We start from the raw sequence: 18,732 nt of genomic DNA, 5'->3' as shown, positions 1-18,732 counted from the left end.
ATCCTGAAGTTGCAGTGATGGACCCCGAAGCTGCTGTTCTTGAGGACGTCGAGCTGGGGATTTTGAAGGCCCTCGAGCGCTTGACGAGGTTAATGTGGACGATCTAGGTGATTCGAGTGGAAAAGGCAACGTAGCCGTACCCGAATTCAGAGATGTGCCAGACGAGCCTGGAAGGCTGGGAAAGGCCGGGCTCTTTAGCGAGAGGTCCTATCAGCTCGGGTCAATACAAGATCATCGTCCTGCTCAACTGGTCGAAAGGCAGCGCCGTCGCCAAGGTGTTCGAGAGCGGCAAAAAAATATGTGTTTTTTCATTTTTGCAATCAAGTAAATGTGTTGCCGATTATGGTACGACCGTTGTGTCGGCTCGGAACTGGGGATTAATTGGGATAGAAGTACGGGCCAGCGAGCGAGAACCGACAAGTTTTCCAGGGGTGACATTGTGTGAAACACTACTTTTAACGTGTCTAAGACCACCGAAAGGAATGGCGATGGCGATCAAGAATGTATCAGGGAGCGGCCCGGACGCGCCGTTGGATGGTACTCCGCAAGGGATATGTACAGATGCACATCCTTCAGCCACGACAGTTGGTATTTAACCCTGTGATCGAAGGTGTTGATCCGTAGGTATTGGCAATCGACCGGGGCCATTCGAATTATCAACTTCCCTTGCAATTCTTCGGCCCGCATCTTTGTACGAGCTTGAGGCAGAGTCCCGAGAACGCCACAACCAGTTACATAAAAGCTGGACAGATGGCATGCCAGGGCCACTTTAAGATTAACACTGTTTAACAAGATTCTGATAAATCTGCTTGGCAGTTCGCAGTATAAAGTGAAGTTCAGTGTGGACATGAGATTTAAATCAATCGCCATTAGCCATGTCTAATTTCCTCGACGTAGCTCACATATCTCGTCGAACGCGAGATCATGTGGATGGCGTCAACTTTTTCTATGTAATGGGTGACTCCAGTCTCTGGTATATAATTATCTGACCAGGTCCCATTGCCTTAGGAAATTCCTATCGTTACCATTATTTGTATCCTACACGATCGCTCAGCATCGTCCACTCTTTTGTCAAAACACACGGTTGAACAATACCCGAACTAAAAGGCCAGTGGCCGCTTTTGCAGCGCATTTCTCTTTGTCCACCACGCTCTTTACTCTATCCCATCCACATAATCTTTGTATTTATTGTTGAAAATCGAATTATGCGTAGGTATCTTGTCACCTTGGCGGCTGCCTTTGCCTTTAATACCGCTGCCATGGCCCAAGAAGTGAGCCTCGTTTACCGCACGGCCACCATCACCCAGTGCTTCACCGCAAGCACCCCTTCAATCTGTAACGGCTGTGCGCCTACCCCGGTGGTCTATCCACCGACCTTCGATGGAGGGCCCATCTGTGTTGAGATCCAGGCGCCACACTGTAGGAAATGCGGCTGTGACACTTGCGTCCAGACCCTTTCGTACACCACCACGTACGACGCCTTCTGCTCGACCGGTCTTTATAAGCAAGAATACGCTGTGACGGAGACTTATAGCGGCGTGGCAGTCAAGCCTACAATACCCTCCATGGATGTCCCGCTCGGCTTCACTTCCGGGATCGAGGTTTGTACCACGTGTGGTCCAACACCAGTGACTGCAACCATCACCCGTCCCATCACAGGTGTCTCTTGGGGTACCGCCATGCCGAAATCATCGCCGGGAGGGACCGGTACCCAAGGCGTCCCTAATGGATCCAATGGGTCTTCCCAACTTCCTCCTGGGCCGGAAGGCGGTGGCCCCGGGCACCAATCTGAGCCCGGCTCAGTCCCAGGGCCAGGTGCAAGTGGAAGCCAGGGTGTGGCACCTCCGGCTGTTTCAAACCCAGGATCGGCCCCTTCGTCTTGTAAGTGTCTCCTTCAAGTTACCATCTAGCCCAAAAGAATATATACAATTAAAAGCACAAGTCCTAACACGAAGCTTGCAGTTCCAGGTGCCACTCCAGCCAGTGTGGTAACAGCAGATTCTCAATCTATCTTCCACCTCACCATTGGCCACACCTTATTGCTTTTATCGGGACTCGCCATGACGGTTCTGTTCTTTAACGAGTACTTTAGCGTGATGTAGCCAGACTTGCGGCTTTGAACGAGATTGAGTGTTGGATGGAGGACACTACGGCCCCAGGGAGCAACTCTAGTGGACGTTGTATATTCTAATGCCGCCATGGAATTGACTAAGAGCGGGGCTCGCTCTCGTCACATTTCTTGGCTGAGGCTTTGCAACGACTTGGCTGATTATGTTGGAAAGTCATGGAACCTGCCATTGGTCATTCAATCTCCATGGTCGGTCCTGTAGCTTCGTAATTTTTGTCTCAACAAGAGGGCTTCGAGTGTAGTATTGAGACCATCTCTGTTATTCATCTGGGCCGAAGGATATAAGGCGTTGATTACTACCTGCAATTAATCGCATCATTTCTTTGGCACCTTTAAAGTCAAGTAACCTATCATTACACCACTATAGTCAATAACGCAGTATTATATAATCTCTTCTGTGTCTAACACCTAGACATTGGGTTCAATCTTGCAGGACGAAGCTGTGCTACTTAGGTTCCGATGAAATATACTTAATCGAAAGTAATAGTCGACTAGATTGGCTTCAAAATTTCTCAAATTGTGCAGGCACAAATCTTTGGGTGTGTGTCATGAACGTTATATCTTGTTGATAACTGCCTACAATGAACAGATTCATTTTTTAAATATTATCTAGTATTGACTGTGAATTGTTACAGCGACTGATATGGAACATTGAATTAGTCAATAGAAAAGGACCGTCCGTAGCTACGACGTCCCCGGGGTAAATAGCTATCAAGCCTCTCTTGCGTGCAGTGTCAGGACATTGCTAACACAAGATTTCAATGTGGCACGGTTTAATACTCGCGATTCTACGGTTCATATTATCAATCGGTGACGAGTTTACATGTTTCGTACTGACACCCACTGGCAGCCAAACGAGATATCATTATCCCTCAGAATGCCGTCGCCTTCTCCATATGTTCTGTCATTTTCCGGCAGTCGAGTCCGCACCACAGTTACCACTGGTATCTAACCATCACTTATCACTGTCAATAGCTGGCAAAATTGTCATAGTTTATAAATCGCTAATCTGTTCCGTTGAGAGCTGCGCGAATATTTGGCAGTAATTTTAAGTGACAAGCCCGTTTTGTGCAAACCTATTTGTGTTCGAGTATTTCGGTATGTGGCGTGAAGAGACACATGTCAGTGGTTGGTTAAGCATAGGCTAACGATTACGACTTTGGGTAACCAAAGACAGGCGTTGGTTTGGTGGAGGCTAGAATAAAATAGGCGGGGTACATTCTGCGCAGTGCGAAGATGTTTCTATATGTTTGCGATTTATATTAAATCAACGAATTGCCATCATCCCGTCTTCCAATTTTCCAGCCTGCTACCAGAATGGGTGCAGTTTCCTAGAATGACAGATGCATAGCTGACAAGGGTTTGATAAAAATGGAGAGTATGAATAGTGGCGCTATTAATAACACGCAACTTACAAGCGCGTCGCTATATTTAACCTATGAGTGGTGCGCTACTTCTTGGGCATCTTTACAAATGATAAAGACCGCACTCGATGGTTTACAGCAGCTACTGATTCCGGATTCGGAAGTGCGTTACGATTGTATCACTGAGGATCGCGAACAACCCAAATACATCTACGTGTCCCATCTTGAACTCAAAATAGTCAAACCACAGTCAAGATGGAAGAAGTCTAAATTTCTTGAATGGTTCATGGGAGGAAGACCTCGAGACGGTAGTGGATGGCTGGGACAGATCCGCCATCGCCCGGTTGTGCGGATCAATTGTGACATGGCATGTGTTCCGATAGTCAGACCGACGATGAAACTGCTCTGCTACGCCTTGATAGCGTTCGGCAGCCACAGAATTGCATTTGCTCAGATGCGGACATGCGATAGAAAGTTGAGAGCAGGGACTGTCCAGAAAGCGGTGTTCAATATGGCAGGATGCGCGGGGTGGCCGGCGAGGGGATCGAGGAAATCATGCGTCCCTTGGGGTCGGGGTCGTAGAACTACGAGGCCACAGTTATCGGTTTGGTTCTTCTCCGACCCCCACTCTTCGAAATGGTGGTTGGCGTCTGAATCAAGGAAGAAGTGGAAAATTTTGCCCATTGCAGGGTTTTGTCATCACCAAATTTGAGGGGGCGAACATCCCGTTGTATACAAATAGACAGAAGTCTGTCAAATTGAATAAAAGCTTGAAAATCATCTGGTATCATGATAGATATTCTACAGTCGTCGCTCATAAATCCATAATCATATCCTACACCACCCGCTCTCCCGCACTCCCCACCGAGGACCTGCCTCAAGTCCTCTCCTTGTGCTCGCCAAACGCCATCTCCTCGTCGTCCGAGCCCTTCTTGATCTTCTCGGCGACGCCTCTCCGGCGCAGCATATCCTCGACGTCGCCGGGCGCGACGACGCTGTTGCGCTTCATAATCTCCTCCTGCTCCTGGGCGAGGTACTTGAGTGGGCGCTTGGACGAGGTAGCATCCTTGTCCTTAAAGACAAAGATGTCGTGGTTCTCGGCGAAGAAGCGGTCGACGTCCTCGAGCGAGCGGTCCGCCGTCTCCGGGTAGAAGAGGTAGACGATGGGCACGAAAGAGAAGTTGAAGACGGTCCAGATGATGTAGAATTGCCAGCCGAGGGCGGTGATGCCGGGCGGGGTGATCTCGACGACCTGGGAATGGTGTTAGCGATCTGGTTCGTACTGAACATGCCAGAGAAGGAGGGACTTACCATGAAGTTGATGATCCAGTTCGTGGCGGTACCGAGCGCGGCGCCCTTTGTACGCATTGACAAACTGTTGATTTCGGTGGGGTACAGCCAGGGGACACCCTGCCAGCCGATGCCGAAGAAGACGTAGTACAGGAAGAAGAAGGCGATGGAAGCCTTGGCCCACTGGGCTTGGGTCTCGGGGGCAAGGCCGGCCATCTCGTTGTAGCGGATGCATATGGTGATGACGGCGTAGCAGACGAACTGGCCAAAGGCGGCATCTGTTTGGTGTCAGTGACTTGTTCCACCTCATGGTTGTCTCTCCTTATCTGGGAGAGAGGTCTCCAACTTACACATCATCATCTTTCTGCGGCCCCACCGCTCGACGTTGGGGATTCCGATCAGACTGAACAGCAGATAACTGACCGAGTTGCAAGCCGCCAGCAATCTCGCCAGGCTGTTGCTCAGACCCACAGAGTTGATGAGGACCAGGGGAGGTAGTAACTCGTGACGTTGATTCCGCTGAACTGCTGCATGGCCTGCGTGCCCATGCCGAGGATGAGGCGGCGCACGGTGCCGGTGCCGGCGGTCTCGCCGGTGCGGCCGCGGAGGAGGTCGGACCACGGAACGGCGTTCTCGCGCTCGTAGTTGACGGCCCACTGGATGTCCTTGGACTGGGTCTGGATGAAGGCGTCGTCGACGGGGCGGTCCTCGAGGTCCGCGAGGATCTGCTCGGCTTCGGGGACGCGTCCCTGGGCGATGAGCCAGCTAAAGTGGTGACGTTAGTCACATGTCCAAGGATGGTATTGGGTACAAAACCAGAAAGGACGTACCGAGGGGACTCTGGGAGCCAGGGGACGGTGCCGTAGAGGATGATGATGAACAAGAACTGGAAGGCGAGGGGCACGCGCCAGGCGACGGAGCCGGTGAGGAACGAGAAGCCAAAGGTCACCCAGTTACCTGTCAATGGTCAGCACACGTGCTCTCATGTCGGCGGGGGACGCAACGGGAGACTCACTCAGGGAGAAGCCAAAGATGTTCATAATCATCTCGATGACGATGAGCTTTCCTCGCCAGCTGGCCTTGCTGGTCTCACCCTGCCACACGGGCGCCGTGGAGGTGTTGATGCCGTTGCCGATGCCGGCGATGACGCGGCCGACGAACATCTGCGGCAGGCCAAAGGCGGCGGTCTGCAGGATGGCGCCGATGGACATGATGGTGGTGCCGACGAGGATGGTCTTCTTGCGGCCCAGCCTCTCGCCGATCCACATGGTGGAGATGGCGCCGAGGAAGCAGCCAATGTCGTAGATGGCCGTGACGGTGGACTGGAGCTTGTCGTTGCCGACGATGCCCATGGTCTCGAGAAAGTCGTCAGTGACGATGACGCCGCCAAAGACACCTTGGTCGTATCTGAGAGGTCGCGTGTCAGCCAATGGGACGATATGTGTCGGGTGAGATGGGATGGACATACCCGAAGAGTGTCATGTCTGTCGCGCAGGCGACGGTGACCCAGAATGTGAGCCATCCGCCCTTCAACCCAAACCAACCCATGATGAGATGAGATTAGGAGGTTAGTCGAGATGTGTACGTGTGTTGTGGATGTCGTGCGAGTGCGTGAAGAGAGCTGAGAGAAAGATTGTGTGTGGGGGGTGGTGTCTCGCCGACAAAATGTCCCGTGCGGTGTTGGTTTAAAACGGTATGCAAGATCTATCAAACCCCGTAACCCCAAAGATTGCAAAAGACCCTGATTAGACCAAAGGGCTCAAGCTCGTGTCGAAATGCGGCCACGGACGCACTCTATATAGATGGATGGCCAAGAGAGTCGGCAACCCATCAGCGCTGCCAATGCCGATGGCTACATCGCTCCCGCCCATCGTCCCGAGCCCAGTCGGCTCCCCCAGCCCGGGCCCCGGACACGCCGCTCAATCTGTCGCAAGTTTGCCCACACCCACTCCACGTGGGGACGAACGACGGGTGTGGATAACAGAACGATGTCATCGTCATGGTGCGGCGGTGTTAGGGGGAGGTACGTATGTCATTTTCTCCGACGACGGCGGGCTCTGCGTTGGCTGGCAATTATGTACAGTATGGCGCGCCGTCAGCTCGCTGCCAAGTTTATGTGCAGGTGCAGGAAACACGGCCGAAAACCGCGCCAGAAGGCCAAGGAAACTAACTGGACCAGGTCAAGGTCCAAGGAGCGGTGGCCGCCCGCTGGCACCAACATTCCATGTCCCTCAGGCCGGGCCGAAAGGGACGGACAAGGACAGGCGAGGCGAGGCCTGATCTGGAAGAGCGTTGGTGGGGAAAAGACTTGACAAAAGAGCAATGCATCATTGTTGGCGGGCACGCAGGGGTCACGAGAGTTTCGGGGTCGAGGCCGGCGTTCGTTGAGCATCCAGTCGTTGTTGGCGTTCGGCCCAAACAGCCACGACTCGACTCGTGTCAGGGGCGGTCATCTGCACCCCGCATACTCGATCACCGTTACGTACCGTGTGCGCGCGCACTCTCTCCCCTCCCTCCTTGTTGATGGTATGGTTGAGGTGATAAGAGATGGCGGGGGGTTGAGTGGGAGTGGGTAGAAAGAGCGGAAATCAAGGCGAAGGGGGACGAGAAAAGGAAAAATGGGGAATGGGGGTTTTTGCGAGATGGAGGACGCGGTCGAAGCTGACGTTGAATGAGCGGCGCTAGTGCCCTGTAGTGTATTAGTACGTACCTACTGTACGCTTTTCGCCGATGACGTCGTTGGTTCTCCACCGCGGCTCTGAAACGCGTGCCGGGGCCCTGGTTGTAGTCGAAGCTTAACCAGGTCGATCTCGGTGCTTAGCAGGGCGGGCTGCGACGCTAGGGCCGTTTCCGGCCATCGGTCGCCCGTCTGCACAAGAATGACCGTACTATACCTATACCTAGTACATAGACATAGTACATACTACTACACTAGTACCGGAACGCTAGGTATCGTGGCACCTCATCACTTCTTCTTCTCATCCAGAAGCGAGAAAGGAATTTCATGTACAAAAAAGTCTCACCCCAACTTGAATTGTCGTTGCTTGCCCCTGCTATCATTGGCCGCTCACCCTGAACTAGGTCCGTTTGGTCTTTTGTGTGTTTGCCCTCTTGGTCGAGGCAAACAACTTGGTCAGTTCACGTCAATCACCTCAACGGCAGGCAACGGACAGGACGATTGGGCCCCTTGGATCGCCATCTCTCCCCCCATCGCATCTTTGCATCTGCATTGCGTTTCCCCGAGGATGATTCCAGTGGGAACTGGGGAACACGGAGAGAGTCGCCAGAAAACCTGGACCTGAGGGCATATTCGGTCCGAATGCCAGCACCCGCAGTGATGCACTGTTGATGCGGGGAGTACTCCAGGCGCCACTTTTTCGCCTACCCAGCCTCTGTCAGTCTGATGTCGTCTCTCGTTTGAGGACCCCATCAAACTCTGTTGTCTGACGTTGGGACAGCTACGCGGTCAAGCAAGAGAAAGAACGAGGGGAAGAGAGAAAAGGGGATGGATTGTGGGGTGTGTTCCCACACGCACCGCTATAGCCGTCATCTCTCAGCGGCGGCGTTGAGGCTCTGCCGTAAAAGGGAACATGGCTGCTGGCGCGGCCGTTGGCTCGGAGAGTTTCCGGGGCCTCGGACGCTTGGGGACGGTGGGGGATGGTTGGCTGAGGTCTCAGCTTGACAGTCGCCGGCTTTTTATCTTTTATTATTATTTTTGGCGTGCCCTGCACGGCGGTATCGAGTGCGGCGCCTGGTTCAATCAACTTGATTCGGTAGAGCCGCCGAGGATGCGGCCGAACAATGCAGAAGCCCAGCGAACCCCCACGGTCTCGAACATCGTCGTTTCATTCAAAACATTATGGCTTTTTCCTTTTTTTTCTAAAACAACATCCCACGAGATTCGAAGAGGAGAGATTATTTCCCGTCGCCCCAAACTCCAGTGTGTCCCCCAGACGCCTGCTATTTCCCACAACAGCCCATTATACACACCCAAGCGAAACATGATTCGCAAGCAAAGCGACCGTCATTTGGTTCCGTCTGTACATAGTAGTCCCCGTCTGTAATCACCGTCCGTAGCCGTTCGTCCACCCCCACCTCACATCATGAGAAACTCCTCCACGCACTCGGCCGGCCCGATGAACGCGACATACCCGTCCGGCCGCACGACCACAATTCCCGCCCCGTTCTCGAACCCGTACCGCTTGTGCAGCACGCCGTCCGCGTCCCTGTACCCGCCCTCGCGGGCCGTCTCCCCGGCGTAGATCTTGACGACCCCGTACTCCTTGAACCGGCCGTCCGTCACGAGCTTCTCCTCCGCCTTGTCGAGGTTCTCCTCGTCCGCGTCGAGCCCCGCGAACAGGAAGACGGTGTGGTCCCGCGCGCTCGTCAGGCCGAGCAGCCACTTGCCCTTCTCGCCCTTCTCGTCCGTGATCTCGCCGTCCGGCGCCCGCCAGCCGCCCCGGACGGGGCCCTCGAACCCGATGGCCGTGCCGACGATGGAGCTGCGCCGGTACTTGATGGCCATCTGCGAGATGAAGGTGAAGAGCGCCAGCCGCCGCGGCTTGTTGCTCCAGATCCGCGGCACGATCCACGGCATCAGCGCGTTGCGCACGCAGGTGAAGAGCGTGTTCTGCGACGCCACCATGGTGAAGATGCGGTCCGTGCCCGTGAGCAGGTGCTGCCCGACGGGGTGCCGCTCCTCGTTGTACGTGTCGAGGAAGCTCTCCTCCTTTTCGCCGCGGATCACGGCCGCCATCTTCCACCCGAGGTTGATGGCGTCTTGAATGCCCGTGTTCATGCCCTGCCCGCCCGCCGGCGAGTGGATGTGCGCCGCGTCGCCCGCCAGCAACAGCCGCCCGTCGCGGTACCGGTTGACGCCGCGGCAGTTCCACCGGAAGCTCGTGAGCCACAGCGCCTCGTCGATTTTGAGCTTGCGGCCCATCATCTCCTCCATGAACTCCTCAAACTCCTCCACGTCCGGGTCGCCCTCGCGCTTGCTGCCCGACGCCCGCTCGCCCACCATGCGGAGCACGCCGTCCTTGAGCGGAAACGCCACCATGACGCGCCGCCCCAGGAACAGCGAGATGCGCTCGGCGTCGTAGTCGCCCCGCACCTTGGCGTCGCAGAGGATGTACTGCTGCGGGTACTGCGACCCCTCAAACGTCACGTCGGCGCTGTGCCGCACGATGCTGTGCGCCCCGTCGCACCCGACAATGTACTTGGCCCGCACGACCTCCCTCTTGGAGCCCGTCACGAGCGTGGCGCTCGCCCGCACGCCGTCCTGCTTGATGTCCTCGGCCGCGACGCCGCGCTCCACCTTGCCGCCGTACACGTCGAGCTGCCGGAGCATGGCCGCCTCGGTGTCGGCCTGCGAGATCCACAGCGGCAGCGGGAACTTTGTGTCCTCGATGCCGAGGTCGTCAAAGGTGCCCGTCACGAGGTGCCGCTTGTTGCAGTAGATGTTGACTCCGGGGCCCTCTGTGCCGTCGCTGAGCATGGACTCGGCGATGTGCGGGTGGCGATTGAGGAGCTCCTGCGAGCGGCACTGGACGGCCAGCGCGCGCGACTTGTCCGAGATGTCGGGGAGCTTGTCGATGATGCGGAAGGGGATGCTCTGCACCGACAGCTCGAGCGCGAGCGTGAGGCCGGTTGGGCCGGCGCCGATGATGAGGACGTCCGTGTTGCTCATTTTCGGCAGCGGCGGTGACTGTTTCTTGGTGGGCGACGGAGTCAGCGGTGTTTTTTCAGTAGGTGAATGCATTGGAATGATGTGGTTGTGATCTCTGGTTCATGTCGAGCAAACGACATCCCACCCCGGGACGAGGCGGGGGGACGCGTCAACTTAAATAATGAGCATGTTGCGTTGCCCTTTTCGTAGTCGTAAATGTTCCCTGCGGAGCGTTCAGGGACCTCGATATGCCTCAAAGGGCCTAGAGTTTCCATGCTCAACATCAGCTGAACGAGCCCATCGGGGCCTCGCCGTCATAAGCTCCGTGCTTCACCCACGGCGTACGTCACGCTCGTTTCCCGAAAGGACGAAGTATGATCCCGTGGGCGGCAAAGTAAGACGGCGCAACGTCAACGACGGAAAATGCAGGACTGGCTGCGCAGCGCCCGGGCGACCGTGGTGTTGAGTTGAGCATGTTTTTTGACCGGACAAACTGTCACTTTGGGTAAGAGGATTGCGCTGTGCCTGGCTTGGCTGAGCAGCATTATCCTATCTGGGAACCGGGTGCGCTCGCACCGAGTTGACGTAGCTGAGTTGGCGGCGGACGGCGGAGGCATAGCTAGGCTTCATGGTGCAAAGAGTCACGTGTGAGGTCGGCGGTCGGGCGTCAAAGCCCCCGACGTCTCCGATAAGTTTGTTGCCAGGCCGAATATGCAAGCCAAGCAAGAATCCTGCCCGCTCACTAACAGGGTTTGGCGATGATTGCCTGGAGGGACATAATCGTTGTTCCTCGGGCAATGCAGGAAAAACAAAAAATGCCCATTGTGGATACAGAAATAGCACTCGTTTACTTTGCGAGCTCGTTAAAGCGGAAAGAAGAGTAATTATGCCTTTGAGGCTTTGCTGGCGCTGTTTCAAGATGCATTTAACCAGAGGTTGTTCTGTAACCCTTGTTTGTTGGGGGGCAGGAATGCGTCTGATGTTTTTTTGCAGAGTCAAACCCGACAAACTCCAAATCTTGGGATCCGGGGCCACAGAGTTTCCTGCTGAGTTGGCCGCCTGCCACTGCACTCCATGGATGAACACTTCCCCAGGATCGCGCTCGGCTCTGACGCTGGCTTCGATGCTCAAACGCTCTTTTAGCGTCCAAAGGTTCGATTTTATGGCTCAATGCAGGTTGATGCTGGATGCATGGTCGTGCACCCCCAGTTTCTTCGCAGTTTCTTCGCCGTCTTTCCGATTGCCTAATTCGAACAGCTGCGTGACATGCCATTGGCCAGTTTTTTAGCTCGACCGGCTTGTGTGGCACCGCAGTCTGCAGAACAGTTCCCTTTACCGGCGGTTGGCTGTAAAGGGCTAGATCAATTTTTACAATGCAATTCTTAACGATGATGAACTGCAGCCACAATTTTATCGATACGGCTAGTTCGAGGATACTGTTTAACGTCTTGTCAAATCGTGAAATGAATTTAGCGACTTATTCACAACGAGTCGACAGCGTTGTATCGGTGCACAAACTTATGCAGTGTCCTTGGCCTGCCATCCTGATGCAGCTACTTTTCTAACCAATCCATCACATGAAAAGATATTCGTCGTTGGCAATTTGGCGACATTCCTCCGCAATCAGCCTGCGTCTTCTCTCTCCTTCAACAATCTACTTCTTCATCATTACCGTGCTATTACCTAGATTGTCATACAATAAAGTGCTCAAACTAAAACTAATATGCTGTAATCTATTAGACTAAAGCTAGTCCCTACTATGGTTCATTTTTACGTCTATCGTAGTGTACACGCTATCCTACATTTGGGTTTGTAGATTTTAGACCGCAAAGGCGGCACGCAAGGAAAGACAAAAGACATACTCAGTAGAGGTATAGCCATGTGTAAATTGAGCGTCCTCTTCATGCTCTTGAGATCTTAGTGCACGGACCATCAGTACTAGAAACCACTTCAAAGTACAACTCACGAGGTAATAAATTCGAAGAGAAGCTACGCAAACACGATGTCAGAACATCAGTAGCATAACTTGAAAGCTGACTTCAATGTACAACAAATAAACTCTTCACTGGTTTTTCAGTATTGTCTGGCTTTTAACGACAACAAATGCCTGGATGCTACAGAAATCTTATCAACTGAGTAAGGGAGACGTCCAATCGCAGGGAAATTAAACAGTCTAGCGTATGTTTTACTTGAGACAGATAGATGACGTGTCGTTAATTCTCCCTGCTAAGCTCGTTGTGCTAGCTGTCAAGCCTTGAAGGCTCCACTTCAGGCGATTTGCACTTCAGTACTCCTTTCGGCTTTCGTTTGTCTTAGAACTGCTGCGGAACGGAGCCACTCCCGTTGACTGTTAGTTTACAATCTGTTCCTCCCTCAGAGAAAGTCTCAAAGCATTCCTTACACCCGCTAAGCCCACTTATCCCTCGCTACATAAAATATCAGCTCGGTGTTCAATGAGGGCTGAAATACAGACAAAACGAATAACAAGGAGAAAAGAATGAAGAAAGAGGAAAGGGATCAGAGGGGCAGCACCCTTCGATACACAAACAGGATATTTTTTTCGCGGTGCTGTCAGCTAGCTGAGATTAATCATGTTGAACAGTTATGGAGTCGATTTCATTGGCTTATTGTGGTGAACGACCAGTCACCAACAAGATGCATTACTACTGAGAAGCACGCGTCATAGGCCTCAGGATATTACAAGAAAACCCCCTTTGTACACCAGAAACTCTCTCAACATCACTCATTTCAAGCACTAAGTACCAAGACCTTGCAAATTTTGCTCTTTAATTTATTCATTATTCACTGGAATATGCCCTCTGTCACTTAGATGTGACCACGCACCCACTGATCACCATGGACTCTTTGTCTCTGACCGGAATGTCAGAACTAGTGGTAGCTCACATTAACGCTCCCTATCACGTTGACGCTCTTCCTGGCGCTCGCGCTCACTCTCTCTCGCACGCTCGCGAGCTATACGTCGTTCTTCCAGGAGGGCCTGTAAACAAACCGGCGTATTAGTATCTTTTCATACAACGAATGATTCAAATGATGCTTGTTGCATCGAAATCTTAGTGTTCAGGTCATTCCACACCCGAGACTTCTGAAAAGGGGATGCTTGCCTCAGCCCATTCCCTGGCTTCTTCCCGCCTTTCGCGGGCCTCCTCCGCTCTTTCTTCTTTTTCCTTCCGCGACCGCTCGAGCTCGTCGTCGCGCTCCTTGTCATATTTCTCAAGCATCTTGGCAATAAGTAGAAGTTGGTCTATTTCCTTAATTGGATGGTATCCCCTTTTTACAAATCCAGCAGTGCGTTCAAGTAAGGGACTGACCTTATAAGTGATCCTGGAATGGTTGCTGGGTTTGGTTGAAGAGTGCTGCGTTTTCTTAGTTGCAAGGTTGTGTTGCTTTCTTTGGTATTTTGGTTGGTTTGAATTGAAGCGAATAATTCCGCTGTGGCCGTTCGAGTCTTTTATAAGCAATAGTGATGATTGCAGTCAATACATGTATTCCATCCTCGTAAGTGTGAATAACAAGCGAATCTAGTGAATGTCGAAAGATGTCCACTGGTCATAAACCATGTCGTTCGCTCATACATGAATATGGCCGTGCCCGATGGTAGTAGAGATGAAGGACAGCGGTTCCAATGGTTAAAGGAGTAGATTCTATGGCAATTGGATCGACATGTGTGAGAATTACACGGGTGGCACCAAAGATCTACGATTATAAGCATTCTCTCTTCATGCCACGATCAACAGAAATCAGATACGGCTGGTCAGCAGCAGTCTTTCCAAGGTCAATCTATGTCCGGAACGAATGTCAGCCAATCGGGTCACGAACAGAGTTTCGGCAATACAGATTCAAAGGTAAGAGAGGCTCTTCGACTATTGCATTCATTGAAGGATTTTTGAACGCAGCGAAAAGGCGAAGGCATTTGTTTCTGTTGGGCTTCTGAACCCGGGAAAAGGTGCAAGGTATTAAGTGCTTCCAAACAACGGACAACAACGATAGATCTGTATTTTAGCATTATACCTACGTTTTTCTACTGGCCGATAACGGCCAATTCAATCGTTTTGGCTCCTTTAAATTGCTCTTCGTCTTTGAATATTCGAGGCAAACACATCCTCATGAGCTTACCTTTACTAACTCTTCTAAATCATACTTTCCGTACTTATAATCATATTTGGTGATTGGAGTGGGACCGGAGTGCAAAAGATCAAGAAGCATGTCAATGAGCCAGCGATATGGCTTTGAGGTTATTTAGGAGACAGTACATGAATAGATTTTTATGTAATATCTTGTTCTCTTTAATTTTCCTGGTAAATGCAATGAATACCTCGGAAATTATTACAAATGAGAGAATGATGGTACGATGGCTAGATAATTCGTGACCAGCAAGCCCGATCCTACCCTACCTGATAGAAAGATCATAATGGGGAGCAAATTCAGCTTCATGACACGGCTTGATCACTGGTGAGACACAAACAGGAACCCGCACTTCAAGGGAGGTTCGTCGAGTACTTGTGTCAGGGAATTTCCTCTACTCAACTTCAACTACCGACACCTGCACTGGAATCGAGCACTTAACTTGTTTTCTACCTATCGTTTATGTCTCGCGTCGTTCGGGGAATAAGAAAAAGCTTCATGTCCCACGAACGCCTTCTTTCATGAGTAGCCAATGACTAGAGGCCTGTCCATAAGAATAGGAGCGATGGAATTTCTGCGGTTATTATTGATAACAATAAACAAGATCCTTTCATACCGCCTCTAAAGTCGCTTGCTAACCTATCCTGAACAATGAAGACATGGTCCAACCGGTACGTACCGACAGCTACGGTAGAACGTCGTGTAAACTGATTGATTGCAAATTCTAGTTATCTGGTATCTTCCTTAATGTTCTACAAGTATGTCCTAAATTGTTGAATGGATTCTCCCTTACCTGAGAGAACCCTGTGTACGATCGTAACAGGGTAAAATGTAGGGGTGAACCAAAGATGTGTTTCCGTGATTATCTTTCTAACTACAAGACTTGGCTTTCGTACACGAGATACATGATCTCGTACGTCCCTGAGTCAGTTCGGCAATGAATATACTTTCATCCCCTCATTGAATAACCGAGGGGCGAGTATCCAGTCTGTGACCTCTGCCATGGTGTGTGTACTTGAGTCGTGCGTGTCGTACAATCAGCTGGTGCTGTTATTCCAACTTAAATATTATTTTATTTGGGCGTTCAGTTTGATGATTTCCCATGGACGTGTTCCGTTGGAATTTTTTAAGGAATTACAACCTTACAGTCTTGGCTACAGCAACAGTGTTTATTGCACCTGCGTCTTCTCCTCCACTTTCTGTCCTACTTTTGCCCTTGACCTAGACATTGCATATGTTATGCATTTAAACACCCCCTTTCCTTTGCTCACTTCTGTATTGATCGTCTGATGGAATGGATTGAACGACTACGACGGACTGAGACGTTGTATTGGGAAAGTATCTGTTGCTATCGTAACATTGTTCTTTGGCGAAGACTTGTGGTGAGCTTTTTTGCGTTTTTGTACCTCTTGAATCTACCAGAAACGGAAGGACTTAGCTTAGGGGCGGTGTTGATTATACGATGATGATGACGCTAAGCTGTGTTGTACTCTAAATGGATAAGCAAATTATGTTTGTTGTATCCCCTTTTATTATTTGTGTACAATGACCCCAATCTAAACACCCTATGGCCTTTGCCTTATTTAGGCCAAATTCAGGGCGGCTCAGGCTCAGCTCACTTCAGCTCATCAAACTCAGCCCATGCTCACATGTAACTTAACTCGACTCACCCTACTTCGTCTAAGCTGAGCTTCTGCCTAGTGTTTGCTCACATATATCAAAGTAGGCAATGTGACAGCCTAACCCAGACGAACGTGGGCCAGTCTAGACGAGTGCTAGATACATATCTAGGACGAATTATGGTAGCGAAATGAGCGAAGTTCAATGGCACATGCATTTGGCACCTGGCAAAAGGCCAGGCAGCAGCCGAGGCGACAGGTCCAACGTTCACAACAAGGAAATTCTGTTGATTGACTACTTAACCACTCCAACACGTCTCTTTGCTCTCTATCAACGCCCCATTAGCCCATACTGCATTTACCGTGATCTTTCATTACTACGTCCCACGGCGCCAGGTACATCCAAATACACATAAGTGGACACTGCGCTCGTATCCCGCACGCTTTTCACCGGTTTCACCCTCAACCCTTGACTTGACGCTCGACCTTGTTACCATCATGTCGCGCAATCTATCACCAGCAAGCAAGGTGCGCTACCGTAGACAGGTCTCTCTCGACATCCTACACCACCATACCGATGGCGTCAACCTTGTGGCGCTGGCTCTAGAGAACCCGTCCGAGGTAAACGGCGTCAGATGCAAAGCCCTTCTCGGCCGCTCGCACTTCCTCCTCGACGAGATGCGCATGGTGCAAAAGCTGACCAACAAGCGGTTCAATTCATTTGAAACCATTTTGACGTATGGCATTCAGCCGAGTAGCCTGACGACACTTACCATTGACTGCTGGAAGCTTATTGTAATCGACTGCCGCCATGTTGAGGACTCGGCCGACCTTGACCGCCAGTACCGCGCCCAACTGCAGGCCGAGGAGCTGCAGACGCCTGAGGAGCCTGCCAGGGAGGCCGTCCGCTCGCAGTTGGAACGCACCGCACGCAGGAACGCCAAGCTTATGGTTCCCGCCCTTGAGAAGTTATCCCCCGAAAAGTATGCTATGATGCTGGAACGCAAGACTCTATACACCGTCTGGCAAAAGGTCTCGCCAAAGCCGCCCGCCTGGGTCTTCGATATCACTGAGTACTGCTACAACTGGGGCTTCGTCTTCTACAGGTCGGCCCAGGTCATGCAGCTCGTCGGCGACCGCTGGGATGACGCCCTCGAGCGCCTCGAGGGTTTCGACGAACTCTTCTACCCAGAGAACCCCACCGACCAGCCTATTTACGCCACTGCCGGTCCCAGCTCCATCCACAACGCGGGCGAGAACTTTATACAATACTGGTCTCCCGTCTGGATCGGGGACACTGCCTTTGCAGACGGCGATTTGCGAAATGCCCGAGAGTGGGCCCGTCTCGAGCCATATATTATTTTCTCATTCGCTTACAACTACAGGCACTTCAAGGAATACCGGAAGTCACTAGACGACACCGAAGGCATTCTTGACAACACCCTGATTATCATCGACTCAGACTGCGTTCACCCCGAGCTCATGACGGCCGAGGAAATCAACGCTCTGCCAACGATGGTATTTTGGGTCTGGGCCTGCGACCCTGACTGGAAGCCGCCTGCCGGTCGCGACGCCGACGAGGACGGATACCAAGGCCGCCTCAGGGTGCCCTTTACGTGCCTGCAGGCGTGGTTCTACGCCGCGAGGCTCAAAGACGTCGACATGAAGGCCATGTGGAAGAAGGCACAGGCCCACCCGCAGCAGCTGTGGGTGTGCAACTCACTGCCGCAGCAAGAGTGGAAGCACGAGCCGTATGTTTGAAGTATGTGATCAAATATCCTGAATTATTTTTTTTACATGCCGAGAGGCAGGATGAGTCCACGTGTGCGCCGTTCTCTCTCGCTTTAGTTTATCGTATTGTACCACGTAAATAACCAACATGCTCAAGGTCACTAGGTTGTTCAGACATGTGTGGCGGAGCTAACTAACCCACCCACCCCACAAGAGAGCCACCCCCACATCCGAGCCATCCGAAATTGCTGTATTGTTAAGAACATCCCTTTTTTCAAACTATTACAATAATTACTATTTATCGCTAAACAACGTTATCTTTTTAGGATATTTTCTCTATTACACTATAAAGCAATACACTAAGTTTGAGCTCCAACGAGCCCTTGTAGACATAGCAGATAGCTGCCCTATCCGCTAGGCTGCTTGTTACCCCCTTGGCAGGGTGGCCACTGCCAGCGTCACGTGATGCCAGCCATCACGTGGGTAGTGCGTGCCCAACTATAAGTAGCGGTGTGCACGTCAAGATAGACCTTAATACAATCATCCTTCATACATCTCTCCGACCGGTAACAAGTGGTAGCACAACCTCTGTACGGGTAGGGAGACAGGTGTATCGGCCGAAAGGCCAAGGAGCTGCCACCTCACAGAAAGGGCAGGAAGATAGCAACTTCTCAAAAGAGCCATAATTGCACCTTCACGTGAGGGCAATTGGCCGACCTTTGAGTCGGCTGCCAGACCTTCCGGTCAGGCCGAGAAGCGAACCTCGGTAAACAAAGGCTAAGGAGCTGC

At 51.9% G+C, this 18,732-nt stretch overlaps 4 protein-coding genes across 4 annotated transcripts; 2 read left to right on the top strand and 2 right to left on the bottom strand.

The window, feature by feature from the left end:
* Positions 1 to 1,259: 1,259 nt before the first annotated feature.
* Positions 1,260 to 2,102, top strand: ColSpa_06097 (uncharacterized protein; the record flags this gene model as incomplete). The annotated part of the gene is made up of 2 exons (XM_049272309.1): positions 1,260 to 1,881; positions 1,963 to 2,102. 2 exons carry the CDS (start codon positions 1,260 to 1,262, stop codon positions 2,100 to 2,102), a joined length of 762 nt encoding a protein of 253 aa, XP_049128266.1.
* Positions 2,103 to 4,369: 2,267 nt separating this feature from the next.
* ColSpa_06096 (sugar transporter STL1) lies at positions 4,370 to 6,330 on the bottom strand (the record flags this gene model as incomplete). Its single annotated transcript, XM_049272308.1, is given in 7 exon segments — positions 4,370 to 4,744; positions 4,804 to 5,060; positions 5,133 to 5,236; positions 5,254 to 5,547; positions 5,613 to 5,739; positions 5,798 to 6,189; positions 6,251 to 6,330. The coding sequence occupies 7 exon segments, from the start codon at positions 6,328 to 6,330 to the stop codon at positions 4,370 to 4,372; spliced, it is 1,629 nt and encodes a 542-aa protein (XP_049128265.1).
* A 2,548-nt stretch (positions 6,331 to 8,878) lies between these two features.
* Positions 8,879 to 10,471, bottom strand: ColSpa_06095 (6-methylpretetramide 4-monooxygenase; the record flags this gene model as incomplete). The annotated part of the gene is made up of 1 exon (XM_049272307.1): positions 8,879 to 10,471. One exon carries the CDS (start codon positions 10,469 to 10,471, stop codon positions 8,879 to 8,881), a length of 1,593 nt encoding a protein of 530 aa, XP_049128264.1.
* Positions 10,472 to 16,710: 6,239 nt separating this feature from the next.
* On the top strand, positions 16,711 to 17,973 carry ColSpa_06094 (uncharacterized protein; the record flags this gene model as incomplete). Its single annotated transcript, XM_049272306.1, has 1 exon — positions 16,711 to 17,973. One exon carries the CDS (start codon positions 16,711 to 16,713, stop codon positions 17,971 to 17,973), a length of 1,263 nt encoding a protein of 420 aa, XP_049128263.1.
* Between the last annotated feature and the right edge of the window lie 759 nt (positions 17,974 to 18,732).

This window comes from Colletotrichum spaethianum, assembly GCF_022836535.1.
Source record: "Colletotrichum spaethianum MAFF 239500 DNA, contig14, whole genome shotgun sequence".
NCBI classification, from domain to species: Eukaryota; Fungi; Ascomycota; class Sordariomycetes; order Glomerellales; family Glomerellaceae; genus Colletotrichum; species Colletotrichum spaethianum.
The sequence above is the reverse complement of the archived record's forward strand: the minus strand, read 5'-3'. Positions and strand labels throughout refer to the sequence as shown.